Below are 26,071 nucleotides of genomic sequence, written 5' to 3' on the forward strand. Positions count from 1 at the left end.
GACAGCATCATGCGTTAACATACCATGCATGATCTTTCACATTTTTGGTTGAATTCACATTGAATTCACGTCAGTTGACAACTCAAGCAAATTGGAATCAAAACTATAAATGATGTCTGTGCCCAGTAGGTAGTTTATCCCTACCACTTGCCAGAATGTGGTTGGATATTGCTGGATTTGTGCCCATTGGTAAACTTTATTTACATTCAGTTTGCAGCTTTGGCTGTAGATTTTTGTAGGGCTGTGTGGGTGTTAAGATGTCTATAAAGCTCTGCTTTCTTCAATTAATGTTTTCCCCCAAATAGGGTACTCCTGGTCCACAGGGTGAGAAGGTAAGTAAACAAATGTTTTTATGTTTTATTCATCATTCATTACTTTCCAAGGACTAACTTTCTTTGATTTCTCTGGCATTGGCATGGACATGATCCATAATTCCTTCGTATTTCCCACCCTCTCACACAGTATATTTTGGGGTCCAAAGCATTAACATATGACTTTACTTTATTCTCTAATTAAATGTGTCTATAAAGAATGTCATTTGCATTGTATTCTGCAGTTCCCCTTAAAAATTCGAAGTCTTACCGACCTCAAGTCTCAGTTCTGAATATTTGTCGTTCACACATCTACAGCACACTTCATTAATGACTTAACACCAGGACCCGAACTGAAGTGCTTAAATGCTTCGCTGAACATTCCTCCATAAAATGGCAGCTGAGCATGAGAAATAACCACACAGTCTCGTTATAAGTCTGCGGACTTGGGGACCAAAATGTACCCATGCGCCTTGCTTGGGAAGATTAAAACCATGAAAATGGCTGAGGCCCCTCGCTTCACACACAATGGACATAGGGCTGCTCTGTCTTGCTCAACTATCAGGCATTGCAATGCATCCATGTGGCTCTAATAGGGCGAAGAATGATTTCCTGAATCCATTTTTTTAGATAGATAACTGAAAGCTGTTGGTGTTCGCATTGGACCATTAACCGAAAGATTGCTGGTTTGAACCCCGGAGCTGACTAAGAGAAAAATCTGTCCATGTGCCCTTGAGCAAGGTACTTAACCTTAATTTCTCCTGTAAGTCACTCTGGATAAGAGTGTCTTGTAAATGTAAAATAGTTTATATTTTGGGTTCTGATGGGGTATGACAGAAGTAAGCTTGGGCTATAAAAAAATATTAAATATATATGGTATATACACAGTATCCGTCAAAAGTTGACACACCTACTCATTCAAAGGTTTTTCTTAATTTTTACTATTTTCTACTTTCACGTAAGACACAGGTGCAGACAGTGTCGAAGTAACAAAAGTTTATTAATTCGAGGTCATCTGATCAGGTCATCTGATGCAGCACTCCATCACTCTCCTTCTTTGTCAAATAGCCCTTCCTCAGCCTGGAGGTGTGTTGGCTCATTGTCTTGTTGAAAAGCAAATGATAGTCCCACTAATTGCAAACCAGATGGGATGTCGTATCGCTGCAGAATGCTGTAGTAGCCATTCTGGTTAAATGTGCCTTAAATTTTGTTAAGTGTGCCTTGAATAAATCACTGAGTGTCACCAGTAAAGCACCCCGACATCATCACACCTCCTCCTTCATGCTTCACGGTGGGAACCACACATGCAGAGATCATCCGTTCACCTACTCTGCATCTCACTAAGACACCCTTTTGGAACCAAAAATCTCAAATGTGGACTCATCAGACCAGAGGACAGATTTCCACTGGTCTAATGTCATTGCTTGTGTGCCATTGCTTGTGTTTCTTCGCCCAAGCAAGTCTCTTTTTCTTATTGGTATCCTTTAGTAGTGGTTTCTTTACAGAAATTCGACCATGAAGGCCCGATTCACACAGTCTCTGAACAGTTGATGTTGAGATGTGTCTGATGTTTGAACTCTGTGAAGCATTTATTTGCGATTTAATTTCTGAGGCCTGTTAACTTTGATGAACTTATCCTCTGCAGCAGAGATAACTTTGGGTCTTTCTTTCCTGTGGCGGTCCTCATGAGAGCCAGTTTCATCATTGCGATTGACGGTTTTTGCAACTGCACTTGAAGAAATTTTCAAAGTTCTTGAAATGTTCCAGATTGACTGACCTTCATGTACTAAAGTAATGATGGACTGTCAATCAATCAATCAATCAATTTTATTTTATATAGCCCTTCGTACATCAGCTAATATCTCGAAGTGCTGTACAGACACCCAGCCTAAAACCCCAAACAGCTAGTAATGCAGGTGTAGAAGCACGGTGGCTAGGAAAAACTCCCTAGAAAGGCCAAAACCTAGGAAGAAACCTAGAGAGGAACCAGGCTATGAGGGGTGGCCAGTCCTCTTCTGGCTGTCCGGGTGAGATTATAACAGAACTATGCCAAGATGTTCAAAAATGTTCATAAGTGACAAGCATGGGTCAAATAATAATCATGAATAATTTTCAGTTGGCTTTTCATAGCCGATCATCAAGAGTTGAAAAACAACAGGTCTGGGACAGGTAGCGGTTCCATAACCGCAGGCAGAACAGCTGAAACTGGAATAGCAGCAAGGCCAGGCGGACTGGGGACAGCAAGGAGTCACCACGGGCGGCAGTCCCGACGCATGGTCCTAGGGCCCAGGTCCTCCGAGAGAAAGAAAGAGAGAAGGAGAAAATTAGAGAGAGCCAAGATTTTCAAAATTTCCATAAATGACAAGCATGGTCAAATAATAATCAGGAATAAATCTCAGTTGGCTTTTCATAGCGAATTCCATAAGTCAAGCATTAATAACAGACAAAAATCCAGCTTTCAAGACGTGCTATTTAATAAATCAGTGGAACAAAAGAGTTGAAACAGCAGGTCTGGGACAGGTAGGGGTTCCATAACCGCAGGCAGAAACAGTTGAACTGAATAGCAGCAAGGCCAGGCGGGACTGGGGACAGCAAGGAGTCACCACGGCCGGTAGTCCCGACGTATGGTCCTAGGGCTCAGGTCCTCCGAGAGAAAGAAAGAGAGAAGGAGAAAATTAGAGAAGCCAAGATTTTCAAAATTTCATAAATGCAAGCATGGTCAAATAATAATCAGGAATAAATTTCAGTTGGCTTTTCATAGCCGATCATTAAGAGTTGAAAACAGCAGGTCTGGGACAGGTAGGGGTTCCATAACCACAGGCAGAACTGTCATTTCTCTTTGCTTATTTGAGCTGTTCTTGACATAATATGGACTTGGTCTTTTACCATATAGGGCTATAAGGCACACCTGTTAATTGAAATGGATTCCAGGTGGCTACCTCTTGAAGCTGGTTGAGAGAATGCCAAGTGTGTGCAAAGCTGTCATATCGATATGTGTTATTTATTAGTTTTGATGTATTCACTATTATTCTACAATGTAGAAATGTGTAAAAAATAAAGAAAAACCCTTGAATGAGTTGGTGTGTCCAAACATTTGACTGGTATTGTGTATATTATTCCTTATTTTGCCAGCTGAGTTGACTGAGAATACATTCTCATTCTCACACCCTCTTAAGCTTTAGACCCACCCATCTCATTTCGCTCTCGGAGCGCACACTTGACGCTCTGGCCAATGATTTAATTTACCTCTGGATAACATGAAAATAGRCTAACTAGCTCTGCTGGCAACAATTACATTATGTTTTTTTGCAAACGTTTACTGACACCGCCCATATTCAACGGGTGTTGTACACACGTCAAATAAAGTTAGCTAGTTAAGCAACAACGAACAAAGTGCCAACAATGAACAAATTTCCAACAATGTCTAACATTAAGGTCTAACTAGAAAAGCAAACAGCTCTTGGGAAACGAATAACGAATCCACTAGGGAGCCAGCTAGCTAACAGTACACTTTAGCTTAAGACATATAGCTAATTAGGTAAACAATGAACCTAGCTAGTTAAACAATGTTTAGATCACACACGTCACGTAATGTTAGCTAACGTGCTAGCCAGCTAACGAAGATCTAAGTACAAGTACAAAGTATTTAATAGAAGTTGACTGATCTTCCATTGAGCCAACTAGCAAATGGGAGTGGGAAAAGCAGTGGATTGACTGACCAGGGTCAATTAAACCACAATTTCTTTCAAATAAAAAGCCTGCCGCGCTAAAATGCTGATTGAAAGCATCACTTGTAAAAAAAAATATCTGTAATGATTTCAAAGTTTAACACAGGAAGACTGCTTTAGGAAGGGAAGGAGAGGAATTTACATGCTTCAATGCATTTACGGTTTTCCAAAAATCTATAAGTTATATTCTTCAATAAATATATCATTCATTAAAATGTCTCATAATTGATGTATCAATCTGAGATTGCTCCTTTCAAAATAGGCTATACCGACCTTTTGCCTCTGTGTGCTCTTGAGCCAAAAGGGGTCATCTAAACAGTAATATTGTAAAAAAATGTCCTAATTAGACAGAAAGTGGCATATTTTCCTACACCCATGAGCAAAATAGTAACCTTAAAGTAAGAATTTGGTCCATGATCCCCCTCCTGCACACACAGACACATAGACCACATATCCATACACACTTGAACCACAGTGTCAACTGAGCCTTTAATAGTTTCTTCCTCAGGGGAACTGTCTACAGACATGATGAACCAAAATACTATGAGCCAGGAGAGATCTCTTGGGTCTCCCCTCTCCCCTCATCAATCAGCATGCCTCACCAAACCTCCCCAAATACACACAATGTCCTTCAACCCCTTCCACTCAAACCTATTCACATCAGTCTGTGTTATTAGAAGTGATTTTACTTTCAACCACAATTAATATTTGAGGTTGACTGTATTATTTTTCGTCATCAATATGTTTTGAATTAGGCTTCAACGATTTTCATTCTGTGTCTGTGTGTGTGTGTGTGTGTGTGTGTGTCTGGTTGATACTTGTATTTCAAGACAATTCTTTCTTTCTTCTAGGGGGATCAAGGTGACCAAGGACCGCGGGTATGTGGTTTGCTCCTTCTTGTCCTTTTCTGATTGGCTGTTGAATGATACTTTGTGTGACTGTATGTCTCCCTCACTGTAGGCAAATGGTCTGTAGGCAAACTGTAGGCAAAAGGTCTGAGATGCATGAGATTCCTGGGATGCAGGTCTTCTTGTTTTGCAAAAGACAATCGTTTTAAATCTTCATTCAAAAAATCTGAGATTGCTTGACCAAAGTGCAAAAATGTTTTGCAAAGCTTTTGGTGAAATCCCTTTGCAATAAGGCACGAAAGTAAAACTGCAAAAAATGTGGCAAAGAAATGAACTTCATGTCCTGAATACAAAGCGTTAGGCAGATTTTCTTTGCAAATATATTTCCATTTGACTGTTTTTCAAGTTGTTCATCAGGCATCCTAAATTGTAACTTCATCATAGGAATTTTAAATACTTGGGTAAGAAATCTGCAGAATGCCTCACCATTATATCCCTCTCGATAGTTACCTTTGACTCACTTCAATACGCAACACATCAAGACCAATTTAATACTTTAATAAGTTTAATCTCAGCTGTTTGACATTTTGATGAAAGCATCAAACTTTAGCTTGGGTGCTTGACTGCCGTTGTAAGGAAAGCTCGGATCAACCCTACTACTCGGCCAGAGCATCCAGTGTCAATCGTGTAGTGTGCGCTCTGAACGCTCAGAGAGCGATACACTCTGAATTTACGAACAGACAATCTGACAACTCTCTGAATTTACGAACGACGCAGAGCACACTCTGATACACTGGAGGCAATTTATGAACGCACCCTTAGGGTTTATCTAATGTTCCCTCATTTAGATTTTAACTCATCTCGCTCTTGCTGGCATTAGCTGTTGATCTTGTTGTTTATGTGCATAACTGAGGGAAAGAGAGCCTACCTTTTCATGGTTGTTTGATCAATAGCACTGTAAAGTTCCCAAATCTAAGAGGACTCCCGTGGTATTGACACATTTGCAGAAATCGATTCAGGTGTATTTTGTGGCTTTCGGCGAAAGCGTTCTAACGATCTGAAGTCGCGCTGTTGCTTCTGCCTGTCAACACACAGCCCAGTTTAAAATGAATGATGGCACGCCCATATGGCTTATTTGCATAAAGCTCGACTCTGGTACAGGACGAGACGGATGTTTTTTATTAGGTTTTATTTACTGCAGTGTCTATTAATTGTCCAAACGCACGGCCGCTTTCCTACTCCTACTCTATTGATATAGAATTTTCACAAATGCCTTACTACACATCATTCCCAAACATTATAAGAATTTATGAAAATTTGAACATGACCAGAAATGTAAAACAATTAAATAAAAAAAGGTGTCATATTATTTCATGTTACTTAAACGCTGTCAATTCCACATAAACAACTATATGGGTAACGCAAAGAAAATGTGCAGTATCTACAATCAATATGTGTTTAACTCTCTTGTTATTTTTCTGTTTGATGGAAACAGTTTGAGACTTCTAAGTACATTCCAACTGTATTCAATAGTTTTGTGTAGTTATATTTTCATGTTTTGAATGTTGTTTTGTAGTAACCCTCAAAAAATGTTTTTGTCATAAATTAAATACTATTTCATCATGCAGAATGTTTATACTTGAAATATTAGATTTTGTGCAGTATCTATAATCTAAATGTGTTTACCTAACTTTCATGTTGTTTTTTTGTTTGACTTTGTATGGTCATTTATTTGACTGTCAAATCAGTGGTCATGGTTGATATGAGTAAAAAATTACTTCATAATGAAAATGATCACATATCTACCAGCACAGCAAACAAACTTTAGATACATTTTTCTCAGTTTCACTGTTTGTGTAGTTCAGCATTTCCCAAACCAAGGGGTGCACATTTAATTTTTTGCCATAACACTATTCTGCTGATTCAGATTATCAATATTTTGGGCGCAGTGGTCTAAGGCACTGCAGTGCTGGTTCGAATCCAGGCTCTGCAGTGCTGGTTCGAATCCAGGCTCTGTCGCAGCTGGCCGAGCGTTTCTTGCCCCAGGAGACCCAGCGCACAATTGGTCCAGCGTCGTCCGGGATCGGGGAGGGTTTGGCTGGCAGGGATGTCCTTGTCCCATTGTGCTCTAGCGACTCCTGTGGCGGGCCATGTGCATGCATGCTGACACGGTTGTCAGGTGTACGGTGTTTCCTCCGACACATTGGTGTGGCTGGCTTCTGGGTTATGTGGGTATTGTGTCAAGAAACGGAGCCTTGAGGAACACCGAAATGTACAGTTGATTTGTCAGAGGACTAACCATCCACAGAGACAAAGTGATATCTTTCCGACAGACCAGGCCAGAACTTGTCCATGTAGACACATTTGGGTTTCCAATCTCGCCAAAAGAATGTGGAGAGATCAAAAGCTGCAACAGCTGCAGAGCCTTGGTCTGACGCCATTAAAAGGTAATTTACCACCACAAGTGCTATGATGTCTTCAGGAAGGCAGTGAGTTGCTGTGCATCAGCTTTTTAAAACATTTTTGAGAGGAATGGGAGATTCGATATAGGCCGATAGTTCTTTATATTTTCTGGCTTTTTCAAGAGAGGCTTTATTACTGCCACTTTTAGTGAGTTTGGTACACATCCGGTGGATAGAGAGTTGTTTATTATGTTCAACATAACTACTGAAAGAGCTGCTTCCTGTGCTTAGTTGGAATAGGGTCCAGTATGCAGCTTGAAGGTTTAGAGGCCATGATTATTTTCATCAATGTGTCAAGAGATATAGTACTAAAAAACTTGAGTGACTCCCTTGATCCTAGGTCCTGGCAGATTTGTGCAGACTCAGGACAACTAAGCTTTGGAGGAATACGCAGATTTAAAGAGGAGTCCGCAATTTGCTTTCTAATGATCATGATCTTTTCCTCAAAGAAGTTCATGAATTTATCACTGCTGAAGTGAAAGCCATCCTCTCTTGGGGAATGCTGCTTTTTAGTTAGCTTTGCGACAGTATCAAAAATACATTTAGGATTGTTCTTATTTTCCTCAATTAAGTTGGAAAAATAGGACGATCGATACTGCACYGTCTTTTCAAACTAGTCAGAAGACTTCCAGTTTGGTGTGGCGCCATTTCCGTTCCAAATTTCTGGAAGCTTGCTTCAGAGCTCGGGTATTTTCTGTATACCAGGGAGCTAGTTTCTTTTGACAAATGTTTTTTGTTTTTAGGGGTGCGACTGCATCTAGGGTATTGCACAAGGTTAAATTGAGTTCCTCAGGTGGTTAACTGATTTTTGTACTCTGACGTCCTTGGGTAGGCGGAGGGAGTCTGGAAGGGCATCAAGGAATCTTTGTGTTGTCTGAGAATTTATAGCACGACTTTTGATGCTCCTTGGTTGGGGTCTGAGSAGATTATTTGTTGCGATTGCAAACGTAATAAAATGGTGGTCCGATAGTCCAGGATTATGAGGAAAAACATTAAGATCRACAACATTTATTCCATGGGACAAAACTAGGTCCAGAGTATGACTGTGGCAGTGAGTAGGTCCAGAGACATGTTGGACAAAACCCACTGAGTCGATGATGGCTCCAAAAGCCTTTTGGAGTGGGTCTGTGGACTTTTCCATATGAATATTAAAATCACCAAAAATTAGAATATTATCTGCTATGACTACAAGGTCCGATAGGAATTCAGGAAACTCAGTGAGGAACGCTGTATATGGCCCAGGAGGCCTGTAAACAGTAGCTATAAAAAGTGATTTAGTAGGCTGCATCGATTTCATGACTAGAAGCTCAAAAGACGAAAACGTCATTTTTTTTTGTGTAAATTGAAATTTGCTATCGTAAATGTTAGCAACACCTCCGCCTTTGCGGGATGCACGGGGGATATGGTCACTAGTGTAACCAGGAGGTGAGGCCTCATTTAACACAGTAAATTCATCAGGCTTAAGCCATGTTTCAGTCAGGCCAATCACATCAAGATTATGATCAGTGATTAGTTCATTGACTATAACTGCCTTTGAAGTGAGGGATCTAACATTAAGTAYCCCTATTTTGAGATGTGAGGTATCACGATCTCTCTCAATAATGGCATGCATGGAGGAAGTCTTTATCCTAGTGAGATTGCTAAGGCGAACGCCATGTTAAGTTTTGCCCAACCTAGGTCGAGGCACAGACACAGTCTCAATGGGGATAGCTGAGCTGACTACACTGACTATGCCAATGGCAGACTCCACTAAGCTGGCAGGTTGGCTAACAGCCTGCTGCCTGGCCTGCACCCTATTTCATTGTGGAGCTAGAGGAGTTAGAGCCCTGTCTATGTTGGTAGATAAGATGAGAGCACCCCTCCAGCTAGGATGGAGTCCGTCACTCCTCAGCAGGCCAGGCTTGGTCCTGTTTGTGGGTGAGTCCCAGAAAGAGGGCCAATTATCTACAAATTCTATCTTTTGGGAGGGGCAGAAAACAGTTTTCAACCAGCGATTGAGTTGTGAGACTCTGCTGTAGAGCTCATCACTCCCCCTAACTGGGAGGGGAACCAGAGACAATTACTTACTAACTGGGAGGGGGCCAGAGTCGCACACTCCATTAATGAAAGGCATGCCCCATTCCTATAAAGAAAGTCCACTTTCATTCTTAACTTCCAACTAACAATTTTCCTCAGAGTATTCAGCTATGAGGTAATCAGGAAGGTGATGTACCATATTTCAAGTTCACTGCAAATCAATTTTAAGGATCTGTTTCCCTATGACAGTGTTGAAGTAGTAGATTAAAAAACATGAGCTGGCGCACACCCAGAAAAATGTGTTTGTGTGGAGGTGCTGACTAACTGCGAATAAACTATAAACTATCAAAATAAAGAAAGTCGCACACTCCATATATAAACTCCCAGTAATGTATTGGTTATTTACCAATGTTTTGGCATCACTGTGCCTTCTTCAGGGTAATGTCATGAATACTTGAACCAGGTTATGTAGACAAACAGTGAAATTAGTGCAACCAATGACAATAGTGAAGGGTGTGTCATAATGATTAAGTTAATTAGAATGAATTAGTGAAACTGTTAAAAAAAACTATAGTTTATGGCACATTAAATATTTTAGGCTATTGTTATCATATAGAAACATAATTTAATATTGTACATCGTATTTGCATCAACATACATTGTTTAATTCAATTTCACACATTTAACTGTTTCGTATTTCATTTCATATTTCTTACATGTAATCTTTTGGTTCAACCTTAATGTATAATGAGCATTATCAACAGGTGGAACATATTAGGTGTACGCTAATAAGCTGTAGAAAGAATATATCAATTTACAACTTGTTCATGAAAGAAAGAATTGTTCATAAGAAGGACCTGAGTTCAAAGTCAATATTCAGACCACTAGGGGTCAATCTTTTTAGATAGGATATCCAGTAAGCCTCCCTTTGTAGTAGTAGGATCTCGATGTTACCTCCTCTCCTTGGTAGAGCAACATGCTCAATGCCTGTGTATTTGAGGGAGGAGATTAGATGGTTAGCTTCAACAAAGTGAGCTGCTACTGGATAGTCAATGTTCTTACACCTGATTGAGCTGCCGTGTTCAGCTATGCGTTGTTTTAATTGTCTTTTCATTTGTCCTACGTAGGCTTTTCCTCATGATCAGGTGATGAGATGGATTACTCCCTTGGTCTTGTATGAGATGATACCACTAACAGAGATTTTTCGAGCTGTATGTGGGTGTCTGAAGAAGGATGTTTTTAATAGTGCTATTGCACTGTGTGCATGAGCCACAGTTGTAGTTCCCATTTGGGATAGGTGTCAAGAGTATCTGAGTGGGCTCAGTGCGCATGTCCGATCTCACCCAGCTTGAAGTAGTAACATGACCTTTCCAGTAGATGGCAAGGTGTAGACCTATTCAGGGCACTATATTCCTGATTTTGTAATACCAATATCTAAGATTTAATCTATTAAGATTGCCGCAATCCAATCAGAAAAGTTTACTAATATCAGGTGAAACGTAGCAGTCAGTCTGCCAGTAAAGAAATGGGGAAAGTAAAGATAATTACCCGCAGGGCAAGCAATACTCAATGTCACGATACGATAGTTTCATTAATACTTCTCTGGGATATGTGGGACGGTAGCGTCCCACCTAACCAACAGCCAGGGAAATTGCAGGGCGCCAAATTCAAAACAACAGAAATCTCATGATTAAAATTCCTCAAACATACAAGTATTAAACACCATTTTAAAGATAAACTTCTCGTTAATCCAGCCAAAGTGTCTGATTTCAAAAAGGATTTATGGCGAAAGCACACCTTCGCGATTATGTTAGCTCAGTACATAGCCACAGAAAAACACAGCCATTTTTCCAGCCAAAGAGAGGAGTAACAAAAAGCAGAAATAGACTTAAGATTAATCACTAACCTTTGATGATCTTCATCAGCTGACACTCATAGGACTTCATGTTATACAATACATGTATGTTTTGTTCGGTAAAGTTCATATTTATATCCAAAAATCAGTTTAGGCGGGACGCTACTGTGTCACTTGGCCAAAAGCCAGAGAAAATGCAGCGCACCAAATTCAAATAAAATACTGTTGTGTCTTTGCTATCGTTAAATTGAAGACTTATAGTTTTTATCATAGATTCCTATAATTAGGGATTACGCGATCACTTGAGTAATAACGTAATTAATTAACTATGAATTCGAGGGCACCAGGGAAAGTTATTAGATTACAAAGTTATAATTTCCCAATATAACCTTTCAGATATTTTCATATCTGATCAATGGTCTTCTAATTAATGATTTATTTACTCTACCTTACGTCAGTCTCATTCCAAACGTAAATCGTAAATCGTTGATCTGCACGAACCCAGTCTTCACTATGAGTCATCCATACATCAATTGTCTTAAATCATTTATTTATTACTAACTAATTAATTCACAGAAATGCATAAACAACAAACAACTTAAAATAGTTACATGAAATGATAGGAGAAAATATGCCCAGTGGGCTAAACGCATGGCGGCGTTAGACAAAGGGAAGTTGCGTTCGACTAAGAATTCACTACAGAGTCCATAATATTAACAATTGACATGCTAATCCTTTACACATGAACGCTCACTCATTCGGGAACAATTGCAATCAATATATATATAGTTACGTTCAGTGTGTGTGTCGCCTTGGTCGTTGGAGAGAAGTTCGTTTTGGTTGGAGTGAAGTTCTGTCTCGGTTGTGGATTGTCAGAGTGTCATTCGTTATAGAATGGATGTTTCCGCGGTTGTCTTTCTTCGCGTTCAATGATACCGAATTCCTAGCTGCAGACTAGTAATTAATATCAAAGACTTGTTCTTATTCTGTCGGTATCGATAGTCTAAGAGTTTAACCACGTGGGATGGTTAAAAGATTCAGCAGTCTGGTCTCAAACCTTGGCCCTCTCGTTATCGAGGTAAGCTGGTCTGCAACCTTTGTCCTCTCGTGATTGAGAGAAACATGGTCTGGGGTAATTTCTTAAGAGTTGGCTTTTATTCAGATAGCAGAGAGGGGTGGTCCCATGGTCTCTGACCCAACTGGGTCAGGGGCGGTCCTTGGATTTAGTTAAAATACAACAGGGAGTTGTATTTTCCATCATTAAACAGTTCAAAATCATATTACACAATTATACAAACAGTATCATACTCACTCATTCATTTTATACAACAAACAGGTGTAAACCTCATATCTGAGGTTATTATATAAACAGCGGTATGGTAATGTGGTCAACCCGTCTCTCCTGAGTTTCCCACATGGGGACAAATGGACCGGTTCATAGCTGGACTCTTCCACCGATCTTTATACTTTTGCAGGAATATGAAATATGTTCGTACCTCAAGTTCTGTGAGGTGGAAGAGAATTCCTTTGTCCTGAAAGTTTACCCTCTGTCTTAATACTGTTTGTGGTGGGGAGATTCTCAGGAATTTACGACATCTCTCTGTGATCACCGCATGGGTTGTGGTGGAAAGGGAGAGGCAGGGAGAGGGGGATGGGGTTTGCAGTACCCAAGCAGGCAACATCATGACAATACTATAAAAATCAAACTTTCATTAAATCACACATGAAAGATACCAAATTCAAGCTACACATGTTGTGAATCCAGCCAACATGTCTGATTTCAAATAGGCTTTTCGGCGAAAGCAAACCAAACAATTATGTTAGGTCAGTACATAGCCAAAGAAAAACACAGCCATTTTCCCAGCCAAAGATAGGAGTCACAAAAAGCAGAAATAGAGATAAAATGAATCACTAACCTTTGATGATCTTCATCAGATGACACTCATAGGACATCATGTTACACAATACATGTATTTTTTGTTCGACAATGTGCATATTTATATCCAAAAATCTTAGTTTACATTGGCGCCATGTTCAGAAATGCCTCCAAAATATCCGGAGAAATTGCAGAGCCACTTCAAATAACAGAAATACTCATCATACACTTTGATGAAAGATACATGTTTTACATATAATTAAAGATACACTTGTTCTTATTTCAACTGCTATGTCAGATTTCAAAAAAACTTTACGGAAAAAGCACACCATGCAATAATCTGAGACGGCGCTCAAATATAAATAACATTTCTCCGCCATGTTGGAGTCAACAGTATTACATCATAAATATTCCCTTACCTTTGATTATCTTCATCAGAATGCCTTCCCAGGAATCCTAGTACGACAATAAATTGTTGTTTTGTTCGATAATGTCAATTATTTATGTTCAAATAGCTACTTTTTCTAGCGCGTTTAGTACACATATCCAAACGCTCGTGCAAGTGACGCATAGCGTCAGATGAAAACTTCAAAAAGTTATATAACAGGTCGAATAAACTGGTCAAACTAAGTAGATAATCAATCTTCAGGATGTTGTTATCATATATATCCAATAACGTTCCAACCGGAGCATACCTTCGTGTCTGTAAAAGTTATGGAACACAAGGCGATATCATGAGGAATGCGCATGACCAGGAACTGGCAATCTGCCAGACCACTGACTGAAACACCTCCCATCCGGTCCCACATCACAGTATAAACTTCATTCAACGTTCTACCGACTGTTGACATCTAGTGGAAGGCGTAGGAAGTGCAAACAAATCCATATCTTCTTGGGATTTGAATAGGCGATGAGTAGAAAAAACACCAGCCTCAGAATTTCCACTTCCTGTTTGGAAGTTTGCCTGCCATATGAGTTCTGTTATGCTCACAGACATAATTCAAACAGTTTTAGAAACTTCAGAGTATGTTCTATCCAATAGTAATATATATATATATATATATATGCATATATTAGCATCTGGGACAGAGTAGGAGGCAGTTCAATTTGGGCACGCTATTCATCCAAAGTGAAAATGCTGCCCCCTATTCCTAAAAAGTTAATCGGTTACATTTTAATTCTATGATATGGTAAATCAATAAATGTATGGTAAAAGAAAAAAAGGTATGATATGGTACAACAACAAATATTTGGTTCGAAAAAAGACCTGGAATATTCTAATCAGGAAATAAGTTCATTGACAAATCCTTTTGGGTTGCAATAAAAGCCAGTAGCTTTTTTTATTGCTTGAAGTCGATGAAATGTGGAAAGGTAACTTGACTACTCCGCTGTAATGGATGTTTTGATTGTGTTGTGTCTGGAGTTCTCTATGTTGTTTGTGTTGTGCCATCTTGTGCTGTCTGTCCTTTTAGGGATTGTCTGGTCTCCCTACACTGGCTGCTTTGCAGAGCAATCAGATCCTGACTGTCAAGGTTTGTTGGTGTGGTCTAGTTGCTCAGTCTGACCCCTGGACGGCACACACTGAAGATGAATGCATCACTGTTAGGGCCTTACTGCTGGCCCCGATCACAGACCAGGGCCAGACACAGTAGTATTTAATTAATTAGGGCAATTAATTATCATCGTCCCCTCAGTGCCACCAACAGTATTTTACCCATGGGGTTTCCTTTCTATGCAAGATGCCAGTGCCCCATTGAAAGCTAAATGTAGCTAAATGTAGTAACATTTTGCAGTAAGATTTCTATATTTCAATCACACAATTCAACTCCAACATACAGTATTTATCTTTCCAGTAATAGATGATTCTCGATAATACCAATGGACACCGCCAGATATACATGCCCACTTTAAAAAACACTTCAGAAGGTCAACCATGCAGCTCTCCATATGTGCAACTCCAGGGGTCTGACTTTGCACTAAGCACTACTTTGATGATGACAGCACCTCCACAGAGGAGGTATCCCCATTTTTCCTGGGTCTGCGAGCCCAGTGTGGCATCCCAGCACCCCTGAGGTGGTAATTATGGTCTCTGGCTCCAAAATAAAGTCCAGATTTCCAAAGCCACTGTGGTGGAAAAGTGTGGATTTCTCCCCATCCGTGGAGGTGCTGCGATGGGTATCGTGACGTAACGTCTAATCAAATCTAATTTTTGCCCTTTGCCTCCTTCCTCCTCTTCTTCTGGGACCTCATCCTCCTCCAACCTCGCTCACATCTGACCTTCGACCTCACACACCTGCTCGCTCAGATGGTCTTCCCTAAGATCAATCATGGCTTTCTTTCTGCTGACCAGCAGCTCATAAAGCGGCGGCTTATTAAGGTAGTGGCTGTCCTCGCTCGTCTTTCTCTTTCCTTCGAATGGGCCTCTCACCTGACAACTTCTCCCTTTTCATACCTACGTTTGCATGCCAGACAGCTTTCAGACAGACCTACATTATCAGAAGAAGTCTGCTGCCCATTCTGTTATTTTAGAGGAAGGTCTAGAAGCACACTGTACATTTAGTTTAGAGGTGGAATGAATGATCTTCTTACATTGTCAATTGTAACTGAAGAATAAATTTGCAGAATGTTTCATATTCCTCTTAATCAAAATATGACACTTACTATTGGTGTTCGTCAATGCTTAGTGTAGAGTCGAATTTGTCTAAATTATTAACAGTCATTACTGGTCATTAAAGGCCCAGTGCAGTCAAAAATGTAATTTCTTGTGTTTTATATATTTTTTTTTTATTCCAACCACTATGAGGTTGGAATAATACTGTGAAATTGTGAAAATTATGATAATGCACTTTTAGTTTAAGAGCTGTTTGAAAAGACGTTTCAGCCTGTTTTGGTGGAATGGAGTTTGGGCATGCCAAGTGACATCATTAGTTAATAGACCATCAAGAAAGACAGTTCCAAACCTCTCTGCCAATAAAAGCTAGTTTTCCCCTCCCCACTCAAACCACTCCCAGACAGTCCTAGCAGAATTGTTGCTTGAGAAATTGCTCTTTGCTAAGAAGCTACTTTGTTTATTTTTGATTATTTTAATTTAAAACAATCACAATAAGGTACTTCATTGTTACCCAGAAATGATTTGATATTGAGATAAAAATGGCTGCATTGGACCTTTTTTAAGCATAATTAAAATGGAAAATTCAAAATTGGGAACACTTCAAATATAAACTATTTTACACAACATATCAGATATAAACCAGTTAGATATTGTTAGTAAATAACGTCATGTCTAAAATCCTACTCCAGTGTTATTGACTTAACATGTTCCCTATGGAGGTTTTCCATGCCAAACCGATGACTAATTTCACTATTATTTCTAATGGTTGTTCTACTGATGCCTTATTTATCTAAAAGGCTGAAGCCATTTTAATGTAATGATCTGACTTCTTCCATTGCTCTACAGGGAGATCAGGGTTCAGCAGGTCCACCAGGACCTCCTGGGCCCCCAGGTTCCCCTGGCCCCAGAGGGCCACCAGGGGACACAGGCAAGGATGGGCCCCGGGGAGTGACAGGTCTGCCGGTGAGTACAGTATTACTCTGTTTGTATGGGTACAGTACAGTCCATCTCTGTCCTTGGCCTGGGAAATGGCACAAAGGGGAACCCCCTTTAATGAATGCAACACAAACGACACTGCTTCCGATCGCCCTTATACTGAAGCTATTCAGAAAACACCCTGTTTCCATGTATCTGCCTCACTATACAGATGTTTATTCCATTGCTTTCCATTTAACATAACTTCTTCCATGTGTTCATGCCTGTCAATGGCATTGTGCTAATTTATGTGCATTCTGCCTGTGAAGAAAAATAGAAAGCCTGCCAATTATGTACTGTCATAAAACCTTCACAGGGTACCAACTGATCTGTTCTTTTGGCACAACAGCGGGAGTGCAAACTATTAAGTGTTGTTTATCTGTTTTGCTCCAAGTTCAATCATTATTGTTTGCAACCCTTCCAGTTGCTAATTTCAGAAATTGAAGCGGGGTTGTTATGCTTGTTCCATTTTTCCAACAGATTCTTCTTGCTGCAGCTCTCACTTGCAATTTAAATCACTGCTTGTATGAATCACTCAGGGAGGGTGTCAGACGTTGTCTTAAGAATTTGAGACACAAAGTGAAAACACAACAATACAACAATTCCTCTGGTTGGCTTAAGCAGGGTAGTTTGGAAATGTGCAAATTACTTTGGAAAGCCTGTCATACTCAGACAACTGCTGTAACATATCGGGCTGTATTTTAACAAACCTTACCGAAACGTAAATCTTAGCGCACTCACATGTCTCTGTTGGATTGTGGGTGTGTCAGAAATATTAAGACATTCAATAGGTTACATCTGTTGGTACAAACTTTGATTGAGAAATGATGACCTCATTTAAAACATAAATGTTGCTCTCCCTCACTTAAAAATATTGCACTACACCACTGGAATTGATAGAAAGTTGGCGCACAGTGATTTGTTTGAAAATCAGATGAAAATGTCATGACTGGTTGTAAAACATTTTTACAGTTAAATTTGGGGTGGCAGGTACCTTAGTGGTTAGAGCGTTGGGCCAGTAACCAAAAGGTTGCAGGATCGAATCCCCGAGCTGACAAGGTAAAAATCTGTCATTCTTCCCCTGAACAAGGCAGTTGTTAGGCTGTCATTGTAAATAAGAATGTGTTCTTAACTGACTTGCCTTGTTAAATGTAAAAAATAATGTCTTTAATTTAACACCCATAAAAAAAATTGTCTGTCCTGTGAAAAAAACATGCCCCCCTATGGAAATCAAATGCAAATCCACCTGTTTCTTCCTTGTCCTGGCCCTGCCTGCAATAAAGAGGCAGGCATTCTAGCAATTGATATATTGTAGATGTGAAAAGGGCTTGACCACTCACTGGCCAATAAAAACGTGCTCCGAAGAGTTTTATGTGGTTGCTTCAAGTTGTGTAATTACTATCCATTGAAGACATTTCAAGACATTGCATATCCGAGCCATCGACATTGCCTATCAAACGTTATAATAAGATTATACCTTTGCTGTTGATGTGGCCTGTATGGTGACTTTGCCACATAAAGAACTATAAAGGTAAAAAAAAAACTATGGAGAGTGATCGGAATTCCCACGATTTTACATTTGGGTACAACAGAGATCCATTTTTTTTAACAGGCTTCCTTCAGTCACTGACATATTTAATTAAATGGGCATAGCACATAATGAGTCCAAATCTTTCACAAGAGCTGGATAAAAAATCTAAAGAAAAAAGGGGGATGTCTGTTGACTGTTTTGCAGCTCCCAAAGGTGATATTTTAATAAAACATTGGTGATAGGCTACTGATTAGGCTACTGTGTGGTTCGTGCTGGCAAAATCGATGCCATTAACCAACTGCCTTACCGCTAAGACCAGCTTTTGGTTGGTCTTAAATATCTCCAGCTGCACTGTCTGAAATTGCCACTTTGGCACACGTTTTTAAGGACACACCTCAAATATTTGCACCCCTACCATCTCAGCGCAAGCAAGCTGATGTTAGACAGGTAAATTACTAACCCTGGCGCAAAGGTTGGAAAATATCAGAGCCCTGAAATTCCAACAAGTGTGTGTTTTGACACTCGTGCAGCCTTACCAGCCTCAAATCATATTGTGCCTCTTCAGATTCTAATATTGGATGACTTTGAAGGCTATTGATTAATTAAGTTATTGAGCAGAGATGAAAGATACGTGTGGAGCTGCATGATAACTTACTCCATAGAAGTGTACCAGTAGTCCAGTAGATAAGCTCCAAAATTGTTCTCTTTGGTATAAAAGCATGAAAATTGGCACGCAGAACAAAACCTCATATAGTGCAATTTCAGACGGTTCTTGCGTTGGACTGTAGTGCCCCCTTATAGGCCAATGGGGAAAATGCATTTACCTGCATGTACGTTTTGGGTCATGAAATCCCCTGTGTTGGGTCTACATGTTCCCAAAATAGCTTCAAATGTTTGTGTTTAGGGGAACACATTTAAGGGGAACACATTTGAAATGTTTGGGGAACACACTTAAGCAACAATGAAAACTACAGGCATCAGATTGTTAAACAGCCACCACTAGCACAGAGAGGTAGCTGCCTACCTACAGACTTGATATCATTGGCCACTTTAATAAATGGAACACTAGTCACTTTAATAATGCCACTTTAAGAATGTTTACATATCTCGCATTACTCACCTCATATGTACAGTGGGGAGAACAAGTATTTGATACACTGCCGATTTTGCAGGTTTTCCTACTTACAAAGCATGTAGAGGTCTGTAATTTTTATCATAGGTACACTTCAAATGTGAGAGACGGAATCTAAAACAAAAATCCAGAAAATCACATTGTATGATTTTTAAGTAATTAATTAGCATTTTATTGCATGACATAAGTATTTGATACATCAGAAAAGCAGAACTTAATATTTGGTACAGAAACCTTTGTTTGCAATTACAGAGATCATACGTTTCCTGTAGTTCTTGACCAGGTTWGCACACACTGCAGCAGGGATTTTGGCCCACTCCTCCATACAGACCTTCTCCAGATCCTTCAGGTTTCGGGGCTGTCGCTGGGCAATACGGACTTTCAGCTCCCTCCAAAGATTTTCTATTCGGTTCAGGTCTGGAGACTGGCTAGGCCACTCCAGGACCTTGAGATACTTCTTACGGAGCCACTCCTTAGTTGCCCTGGCTGTGTGTTTCGGGTCGTTGTCATGCTGGAAGACCCAGCCACGACCCATCWTCAATGCTCTTACTGAGGGAAGGAGGTTGTTGGCTAAGATCTCGCAATACATGGCCCCATCCATCCTCCCCTCAATACGGTGCAGTCGTCCTGTCCCCTTTGCAGAAAAGCATCCCCAAAGAATGATGTTTCCACCTCCATGCTTCACGGTTGGGATGGTGTTCTTGGGGTTGTACTCATCCTTCTTCTTCCTCCAAACACGGCGAGTGGAGTTTAGACCAAAAAGCTCTATTTTTGAATCATCAGACCACATGACCTTCTCCCATTCCTCCTCTGGATCATCCAGATGGTCATTGGCAAACTTCAGACGGGCCTGGACATGCGCCTGCTTGAGCAGGGGGACCTTGTGTGCGCTGCAGGATTTTAATCCATGACGGCGTAGTGTGTTACTAATGGTTTTCTTTGAGACTGTGGTCCCAGCTCTCTTCAGGTCATTGACCAGGTCCTGCCGTGTAGTTCTGGGCTGATCCCTCACCTTCCTCATGATCATTGATGCCCCACGAGGTGAGATCTTGCATGGAGCCCCAGACCGAGGGTGATTGACCATCATCTTGAACTTCTTCTATTTTCTTCTATTTTCTAATAATTGCGCCAACAGTTGTTGCCTTCTCACCAAGCTGCTTTCCTATTGTCCTGTAGCCCATCCCAGCCTTGTGCAGGTCTACAATTTTATCCTTGATGTCCTTACACAGCTCTCTGGTCTTGGCCATTGTGGAGAGGTTGGAGTCTGTTTGATTGAGTGTGTGGACAGGTGTCTTTTATACAGGTAACGAGTTCAAACAGGTGCAGTTAATACAGGTAATGAGTGGAGAACAGGAGGGCTTCTTAAAGAAAAACTAACAGGTCTGTGAGAGCCGGAATTCTTACTGGTTGGTAGGTGATCAAATACTTATGTCATGCAATAAAATGCAAATTAATTACTTAAAAATCATACAATGTGATTTTCTGGATTTTTGTTTTAGATTCCGTCTCTCACAGTTGAAGTGTACCTATGATAAAAATTACAGACCTCTACATGCTTTGTAAGTAGGAAAACCTGCAAAATCGGCAGTGTATCAAATACTTGTTCTCCCCACTGTATGTACTGTATACTGTATCCTTCACTATCTATTCTTTACTATCTATTGCATCTTAGCTGCTCTGCCACTGCTCTGCCACTGCTCATCCATATATTTTATACTTATATATTCTCATCCCATTCCTTTACTAGATTGTGTGTGTTAGGTTTTGTGGTGGAATTGGTTAGATATTAGGTTTTGTTGTGGAATTGTTAGATTTTACCTGTTAGATACTGATAGAAGCATAAGCATCTAGAAGCATAAGCATTTCGCTACCCTCGCAATAACATCTGCTAACCATGTGTATGTGACCAATAAAATGTGATTTGATATATGGCCTTACTCTCTAAAAAGTGTACCCTGAAGTCTCCTGATTACAATTATATATAATATGATATTATATACTGTGTCGCTTTTAAGAAATGTGCCATGTGCTACAAATCACTATGGATAACATGTCATAATATTGCATTATGTCCAGCAGGGAGATTGGTGACTCATTTGAACTAAATGCCTTTATGATGAGACCACAACACTTTTACAAAAAGACAGGATATGTCTAAATAAAGATGTTTAGCTTCAGTGTCATTGCAGGTTCATCCTTTTACGCTCTAGGGCACCAGTTTTCCAAAATAGTCACCAGCTCCATAGTGCAAAATTGAACAGGTGTCACATGGCCATATCTACATAAAAAAATTGGTTCATGCAGCCCAGAACACCACCAATACAGAACTGTTAATTTGAACCAATTGCTATTCAAAGTAGAGTCTGCCAGATGCAAGAGGAGGGATGGACACCTAATTAGGATGTGGATTGCTGCATTTTATCCAGAATCTGTGTCGTTGATAAACTGCTGAATTTTCCTCAATATTGAATATTAACACCCATCTACATAACACAAAATTACAATCCAAATGTTCATAACAAACATTTTTTTATTTGAAATGTTAATAATTTTATGTTCCAATCCAATAATTTACAACCAGCTAGGATTTCAAGCCTTCAAAGTAGCCTTTAATCTGCATTTTACTAATTAGGTATTTTATATTTGTACAGGGAGAACCTGGGACAACAGGAGACCTAGGACTGATGGTAAGTAGGTCATTATGTTATGAAATACACATTTTCCAATGCTGATTTACCCAATAACTCAATACCTTGTGCTGTGGTAATTTAGCGTTTTCGCCAATTTTTTGAACTGATTCTGTGAAATGAATCCAGAGATGGAAAAATGATTGGGAGAACTGCCATAGCTTTTTTTGAGATTATATTTAGCTGTCTGTTTCCACAATAATAATATAAAATATTGCCATGTTGAGGATCAACAGTACTTGATTGAGGAGCTGTGTACTTCAGGAAATTATACTAAGACCACATATTGCCCCTTTAAAAGTGTGCCTTGTTTGCCAGTTAGATTAATATGTGACCGACTGTCTTGATTCGGTTTTATGGAGCAAAATTTGAAATTGTGTTTTTTACGGTATATCATACACTGCATTTGAGGATTAATGGGAAAGTAATTTTGCTAAAGTTGATAAACTTGTAACCTCACTTTTGAGAAAATAGCCTTTGAATCTTTGCTACCTACTAGAGAGCTCCTCTTTGTCTACACCCATTCAGCATCGTTCACACCCTCTTAAGCTTTAGCCCCTCTCTTTAAGGATTCACATGGTTTATACTACGGGCGTGTTCGTAAATTTGATCTGGAGTGCCATAGTGTTTTCTGTGCATTCATCAACTCAGAGCATTGTCAGATTGTCCGTTCGTAAATCCAGTGTTTTGTTGTCGAAGCGTTCAGAGTGCATGCTGGACACTCAGGCCGAGGAGTAGGGTTTACTGACACCAGCCTTATTCAACGGGTGTTGAGCATTCGTAAATTTGTCAGTATTTACCAGCTACGTCTATTGACAGTTGTCGCAATGACATCATGAACATTCTATTGAAATGGTTACTTGCATAGTGAAGTCTTTTGTTTAGACATGTAGCTAGCTAGCTAAACAATGAACCATAATCCCAACTCATGTTACTACCCTGCATGAATCTGCAGGTAGCTAACCAACCAGGTTCAATGTTAGCTAGCTAACATTAGGCAATAACTAGCAATACAAATGGCTCTGAAATACAAATAATATTACTACACAGATCATAGATGTAGCGTTAGCGTTAGCTAGCAAGCCAGCCAGCTAACGTTAGCTAGCTAGCTAATAGTACACTTTAACTCAATTAAAACTTGTAATATCTGAACATGTAGCTAGCTAGACTATCTTACCCATATACAAGGTTGGACGCTTCTCCCTCTCTGTCACGTATGCCATGGTTGCCCTTAGTTTGAAGATGTAATCCAGAGAGAGGTGTTTTATACAATAGCCTTCTGTGTTCTCTTTTCAACTCCGTCTGCATATTTGCAATCAAATGGCAATCAAATCCGCTTAGCTATCATACTCTAATTCCACTGATTTCAAAACTCAGTCATCCAGAAAGCAGAGAGCAACACTTACGCAGTTCTGCTATGTGATATCTTTCAAAAAAGCTATGTTAGAAAGGATTACATACACATACTGACCAGCTCATGTTATAGACAGAAGCGATCTCCATGGCAGATCAATCCGAACTCATCTCTCAGCATGTCCAGCCCACTCATTATCTCAGCCAATCATGGCTAGTGGTAAGGTTGCAGGCTTTTTCCATGGCTAAACCAACTGGGCTCATTATTATAATTTTTTTAATTCGTATTTACAGATGGCATACAAGTTTGTAATTAAGGCACATGAAAGTTCACATGTACACATGTACTGTAGAAGGCATTTCTGCCAAAAAGCGCATTTCTCTAAAAAACAAAAAGTTTACATTAAAATGGCTCTCATGTGAAGTAGTGACACGCGACATGCGCCTAGTTTCCACAAACGAGTCACATATCTACTTTTAACAATGAAAATGTTCATCATTTGGTAATACCTCTTCCTTTAAAGTAGTGTGAGATGAGCATACACATCCCAATGGTCATAAAATGATATGGAGCCACTACCAAAACACAATGGGGGAGCGTTCTGCAGGTTGTCAGTCTTGTGAGTTTCAGCCTCAGACATTTGACTTCTGTTTCCCCGGTCACTTCCTTGGTTCTCCCCTGTGGATATAAAAATCACAAACCAAGAGAAACTCAAGTAGGGTAGTATACAGAGATGTATTTGAAGCAATAAATCATGTTTTGGGTAACTGCATTTCTGGAAGGACAATGGGAGCCATGACACTGTTTATGCATCTCTAAGACAGCCTCCAGGAGTCAGTGCCCACTTGACACAGCTCAGCATTTTGATGTACAGTTGAAGTCGAACGTTTTTCCTCATGACAGAGCTGGTGTAACTGAGTAAGGTTTGTAGGCCTCCTTGCTCGCACACACTTTTCAGTTCTGCCCACACATTTTCTATGGGATTGAGGTCAGGGCTTTGTGATGGCCACTCCAGTACCTTGACTTTGTTGTCCTTAAGCCATTTTGACACAATTTTGGAAGTATGCTTGTGGTCATTGTCCATTTAGAAGATCCATTTGCGACCAAGCTTTAACTTCCTGACTGATGTCTTGAGATGTTGCTTCAATATATCCACATCATTTTCCTCCCTCATGATGTCATCTATTTTGTGAAGTGCACCAGTCCCTCCTACAGCAAAGCACTCCCACAAGTTGATGCTGCCACCCCCGTGCTTCATGGTTGGGATGGTGTTCTTCGGCTTGCAAGCATCCCCCTTTTTCCTCCAAACTTAACGATGGTCATTATGGCCAAACAATTCTATTTTTGTTTCATCAGACCAGAGGACATTTCTCCAAAAAGTATGATCTTTGTCCCCATATGCAGTTGCAAACTGTAGTCTGCAGTTTTGCGGATTTGGAGCAGTGGCTTCTTCCTTACTGAGCGGCCTTTCAGGTTATATCGATATAGGACTCGTTTTACATTGGATATAGATGCTTTTGTCCCTGTTTCCTCCAGCGTCTTCACAAGGTCCTGTGCTGTTGTTCTGGGATTGATTTGCACTTTTCGCACCAAAGTACGTTCATCTCTAGGAGACAGAACGCATCTCCTTCCTGAGCGGTATGACGGCTGCGTGGTCCCATGGTGTTTATACTTGCGTACTATTATTTGTTCAGATAAACGTGGTACCTTCAGGTGTTTGGAAATTGCTCCCAAGGATGAACCAGACTTGTGAAGGTCTAAAAAAAATGCTGAGGTCTTGGCTGATCTCTTTCCCATGATGTCAAGCAAAGATCAAATAAAATAAAAGTTTATTTGTCACGTGCGCCGAATACAACAGGTGTAGACCTTACAGTGAAATGCTTACTTACAGGCTCTAACCAATAGTGCAAAAAAGGTATTAGGTGAACAATAGGCACGTAAAGAAATAAAAACAACAGTAAAAAGACAGGGTATATACAGTAGCGAGGCTATAAAAGTAGCGAGGCTACATACAGACACCGGTTAGTCAGGCTGATTGAGGTAGTATGTACATGTAGATATGGTTAAAGTGACTATGCATATATGATGAACAGAGAGTAGGAATAGCGTAAAAGAGGGGTTGGCGGGTGGGGGGTGGTGGGACACAATGCAGATAGCCCGGTTAGCCAATGTGCGGGATTTACATCAATGTATAGTTAAAGTGACTATGCATATATGAGAAACAGAGAGTAACAGCAGCGTAAAAAGAGGGGTTGGAGGGGCTCACAATGCAAGTAGTCCGGGTAGCCATTTGATTACCTGTTCTTATGGCTTGGGGGTAAAAACTGTTGAGAAAAGTTTTTGTCCTAGACTTGGCACTCAGGTATCGCTTGCATTGCAGTAGTAGAGAGAACAGTCTATGACTGGGGTGGCTGGGGTCTTTGACAATTTTTAGGGCCTTCCTCTGACACCGCCTGGTGTAGAGGTCCTGGATGGCAGGCAGCTTAGCCCCAGATGTAGTGGGCCGTACGCACTACTCTTTGTAGTGCCTTGCGGTCAGAGGCCGAGCAATTGCCGTACCGGGCAGTGATGCAACCAGTCAGGATGCTCTCGATGTTGCAGCTGTAGAACCTTTTGAGGATCTCAGGACCCATGCCAAATCTTTTTAGTTTCCTGAGGGGGAATAGGCTTTGTCGTGCCCTCTTC

General features: G+C 40.3%; 1 protein-coding gene across 1 annotated transcript in view; it reads left to right on the top strand.

Annotated features, from left to right (window-relative positions):
• Nucleotides 1–311: 311 nt before the first annotated feature.
• The window catches only part of LOC111951675 (collagen alpha-1(XXV) chain), a 140,151-nt gene continuing 114,391 nt past the window's right edge, over nucleotides 312–26,071 (top strand). Inside the window, exons 1-5 of the mRNA XM_023969897.2 lie at nucleotides 312–332; nucleotides 4,891–4,917; nucleotides 15,402–15,473; nucleotides 16,554–16,670; nucleotides 21,997–22,032. Of these exons, the coding sequence (XP_023825665.2) occupies nucleotides 15,402–15,473; nucleotides 16,554–16,670; nucleotides 21,997–22,032 (225 nt within the window). The 5' untranslated portion in view covers nucleotides 312–332; nucleotides 4,891–4,917. The remainder of the gene's footprint in view (nucleotides 333–4,890; nucleotides 4,918–15,401; nucleotides 15,474–16,553; nucleotides 16,671–21,996; nucleotides 22,033–26,071) is intronic.

The sequence above is a fragment of the Salvelinus sp. IW2-2015 genome, linkage group LG3 (genome assembly GCF_002910315.2).
Source record: "Salvelinus sp. IW2-2015 linkage group LG3, ASM291031v2, whole genome shotgun sequence".
NCBI classification, from domain to species: Eukaryota; Metazoa; Chordata; class Actinopteri; order Salmoniformes; family Salmonidae; genus Salvelinus; species Salvelinus sp. IW2-2015.